This window comes from Bidens hawaiensis, unplaced genomic scaffold (genome assembly GCF_021521415.1).
Source record: "Bidens hawaiensis isolate Kalapana, Puna unplaced genomic scaffold, B.hawaiensis_p1.1 tig00064798_1, whole genome shotgun sequence".
NCBI classification, from domain to species: Eukaryota; Viridiplantae; Streptophyta; class Magnoliopsida; order Asterales; family Asteraceae; genus Bidens; species Bidens hawaiensis.
In genome coordinates this window covers 14480-18621 of record NW_027501560.1, presented here as the reverse complement: position 1 = coordinate 18621, position 4142 = coordinate 14480, and the positions used below count along the sequence as shown (strand labels likewise).

At 36.6% G+C, this 4142-nt stretch overlaps 1 protein-coding gene across 1 annotated transcript; it reads right to left on the bottom strand.

Annotated features, from left to right (window-relative positions):
* Positions 1 to 362: 362 nt before the first annotated feature.
* Positions 363 to 2626, bottom strand: LOC143604336 (uncharacterized). The gene is made up of 6 exons (XM_077080849.1): positions 2256 to 2626; positions 2027 to 2163; positions 1703 to 1798; positions 1187 to 1440; positions 869 to 1089; positions 363 to 787 (listed from the first exon to the last, which is right to left on the bottom strand). The coding sequence occupies exons 1-4, from the start codon at positions 2259 to 2261 to the stop codon at positions 1263 to 1265; spliced, it is 417 nt and encodes a 138-aa protein (XP_076936964.1). The 5' UTR covers positions 2262 to 2626; the 3' UTR covers positions 363 to 787; positions 869 to 1089; positions 1187 to 1262.
* Positions 2627 to 4142: the final 1516 nt, after the last annotated feature.

The following is a 4142-nucleotide window of genomic DNA, read 5'->3' as shown; positions in this document are numbered from 1 at the left end:
TCACAAAATGCTATTAAATGATCGGTGCCTCACTAGCTATTAATTAGTATAACTAAGCAAGAGTCCATGTGTCACATGCCACAGTTTATAACCTAAAAAATTGATTAGTCATTATCAAACATTTAATTCGCAATACGCATTTTATAGATATTTTAAGATGTAGTCAAATGTTATCAAATGCTTGGGCTCAATGAACCGTGTTAGGAAATAAGAATTGAAACTCACCCGGAAAAGTTATAGGTCGAGTAAAACCAAAAATGTATATGCATTTCTAAGAAATCGTCTTTACACACATATATTATGGGTCGATTGAGGCCCGTCTTTTTATCTGCATCAGTTAGTCATATGACTCATATCATAGAAAACAGCAAAATATGTTGGTACTCAAACCAGTTGAAAAATATGTCCAAACACCATAGCCTAGATGACAAAAGTGGTTTCAAGAACCACTTCTGTTGTACAAGTGAGGAAGCATAGAATGGTGATAACAAACTGCTAAAATGAACACAACACATACCCATATCAGCAAACCACCCATAACAGTCTTCGTATGCTCCCGGTTAGTATCTAAGCTGGAACCAACATAAAGCTCAGTATGAGAAGATGCACCGTTTCGATGAAGGTCAACTTGAGTCGTTTCACCAACAGTCGCCACCACATTTGCACATTTAGGGCAAGAACAGTTGCCACCAAGAAACGGTGGTAATTGTTCAAGGTATCTGGCAAGAACCTCTCTGTAGTCGTCTCCCACAATCATTAACTTTTGCTGCGTCCTTGGCCTCAAAACCTGAAGCCCATTTACAAACATTTTATTTGTAATCTTTCTGTGATAATGATTATGAACAAGTACAAAATCTGACATGCTTACTTGGAATAGAGTTTGAGTGATGACTCGGGCAACAGAGGGGAGGCGTACAACGAGTAAAGACCCGAGCCGGTTTGGGTAATGATCTTGAAGAAGTACAGCACAGGATCTGAATGTTTTTACCGGGATTCCAAAAGGCGAGAGTCCATCACAGTCCATCAAAACGGTAATTTGCGAATGCTCCGTGTCAAGCAAGTTTAGCACTCCATATTCCACTTGGGAAACTGAAATATATGATACGATTTCATACTTTTTGTTAACCAACTAATTTGTTGGAAACAGGATTAAAGGGAAGGCAATATAATCCACTGAACTGCTTACCAACTGCTCTAACAAACTGTTCTTGGCCACTTGAAGCCAAATCAGCTGCTAGTCCAATGCGTATAATGAGGCAAGGTCATTGCATCGTATCAGATCCATGCCAAAAGACGAGATTGGCCCAAGCCTCAAGCTCTAGTGGTGAAAAGAGACGATATGTCTGCCTCCAACGAATAGTCTTCTTAACTGACGTTATAAACAATGCAAAGTCACCTTCAGACACAGCATAGAACCTACGAAGATCTTCCTCAGTTATCCTAAAACAATCATTCAATGTAATGTATATGTTAAAAGCATCTCACAACCAAAATCATTATGGAAGATTACAAATATACTATCAAAATGACAAAAAGAATGAAATTGGATCTATAATGATATACCCTACTACTATGTGAAAATATGAATAACTATATTATTAAAAATAATCATTATACAGAAGCTAATTGCTCTGATTCTTCAAAACCGACAGTTGACAAAAACAAATCATGTGTACTTTAATAGAAAGGTAAATGACAGTACCTCCCTGGAATAGTAAGACCCTCCTTATCAAGTTCTGCATAGAGTTCAACCAACCAATCTTCAACAACAACACTTCTAGAAACCTTGTTGTCGGGCCTATATAACTCAAATATATAAGAGATGAATAGTTTATTAAAGATTAAGTTTGTGACATGTGTATATGGCTATATGCTTGTCAACCTTAAGCACAATCCCAATTTCATTTTTTTTACCATGCCACAATACATATTAAAGAATCAAAATTCAACCAATATTGTACCGACAAACTAACTTATCTGAACCAGTTTTAGCAAGGGAAATTGAAAACAGACAAGAATTACACACCTTGTGTCTTGTGTAGTCAACTGTGAAGATAACTCCATGAGCTCAGCACCTGAACCACTGAGTGTTCCTTTTGGAGAGTCCGATTCACTAAATAAACCAGTTGCCAATGAGAGGAACAGCAATGGTTTTGATAACGTCTGAAAGAAGATTATTAAGTGATCAAACGACCAAATCAATATCAGATTTAAACAATGGTACCAAAATGTAATTGTACGAACAAAAATCCAACCTGCATTCCTTGAACCAAACCAGTGAAAGGGGCCCATTTCTGGATCCATTTAAACGGTGGACAACAGAGAATTTGCAGGGCCTGAATCCCGCGCCAAATAAACGGGCAATGGGCTGATGAGAACCTTCTAACAATCTCTAGGGCTGCGGTTGTCAAAAGAAAAACTCCAACATCCCCAGCACTATTGGCCACCAAGTTGACTTTCAATGAAGTAGCACATTTAATTGTCTTCTTTGAATACTTGTTTAAAACTAAACCAAACAAACGACTTCTGGGCAGATTCTGAGTAGCTGTTACTCTCAGCTCTACCTTCTTATTTGATTTGAAAACGCGTATTGTCTCCCCAATCACTTCACATCCTTCATAAAACCATTACCATAAACTTCATTCACATAATCAGTGTTAGTAATTTATCAACCCAGTGTGTATCATAGAAATCTTATGTCATAACACACATGCTTACTTTTGACTAATAAACATCATTGGCATCATTAGCATCATAGAATCCAATTCTAACATTATTCAGTTACAACTGTACATTATTCATCATATTTCACCAAAGATTAATGATTTTCCTTGGGGATGTAAACAAACCGAACGTTTGGTAAACTGTTTGTGAACTGTTTGGCATGAAGTTGAAGCTCGTTTATCTTCGCTCGTTTAGTAAATGAACGGAAATGAACAAGAAATCTCGTTCGACTAACTAAATGAACGAACACAAACAGAGGCCATGTATTGTGTTCATAAACATTTGATAATGTGTACGTTTACATCCTTTTATGCTTTGTTTTGTTCATCAAAAGTTTTTAATACTTTCTAATAACTTTCTTAATCTTAAAATTAAACTATACAGTATACATGACTATTATGTAATTCATTTATGTGCAAATTAACATATGAATATGTACGTTACAAAAAACACCAACACAAACTTGGTAGCCGGACCTAACCACTGGCAATGACCATTCTCGGTTAGCCAAATCAAATAAAACATTGTTTATGTTCGTGAACCGTTCACGAATAAGTTCGTTTTCTTAGTGAACGAGCACGAACAAAAAAAAATCAGTTAGGTGTTCATGAACTGTTTGTTTGTACAATATTAGCTTAACGAACGAACATGAACAAGACCTTGTTCGGTTCGGTTCAGCTCGATTACAGCCCTAATTTTCCCTAACTTGTAACAAACTTATCATCCTGGTTCAAATAGATGCATCAAAGGAAACAATACAAATTCAACAATTCTATAAACTAAAAACATATTCACAACTACGCATTCAATCTCGGTGGTATCTCGGTTATCGGTCCTCATGTGAAATATCGGTCAAAATATCGGTACCGATAATATCGGCAACATTGACAGATATTTGACCGATATGTGACCGATATTCCCGATATCAGCATTTTAAGTCTTAATTTTCAACTTTTAGTGTTTAATGTTGGTGTTTCGAGTATTAATTAGTTCCTACTTGCTACAATTGTTAGTGTTGCAAAAGGTTGATTTGTTAATAGGAGGAGAATATACTGAATTGTTAGTGTTAAAGTGCTATATATATTGCATGATATTAAAATTACCGACATCTCACCGTGATAACCGATATCTCAAATATCGGTCCTCGGCCAATATCCAATATTTTTCGGCATTAACTGCTTAGATTCACAGGTAAAATTTGCATCAACTGTTGGGTTCGTAGGCCTTGTTGGCCTGGTTTATTATATGAAGTCAAAAGAGGAGACGGGTGTGGGCGGTCGGGCCCAAGCCCGGCCCGGTTTAGATTTCTTGCATAATAATTTACTAACCCTAGTTCAGTCTCTATATAAACAACATTATGTACTTGTAATATTGGTCACTCAATAAAGATATACCTAGTTGCCACCCGTGGACGTAGG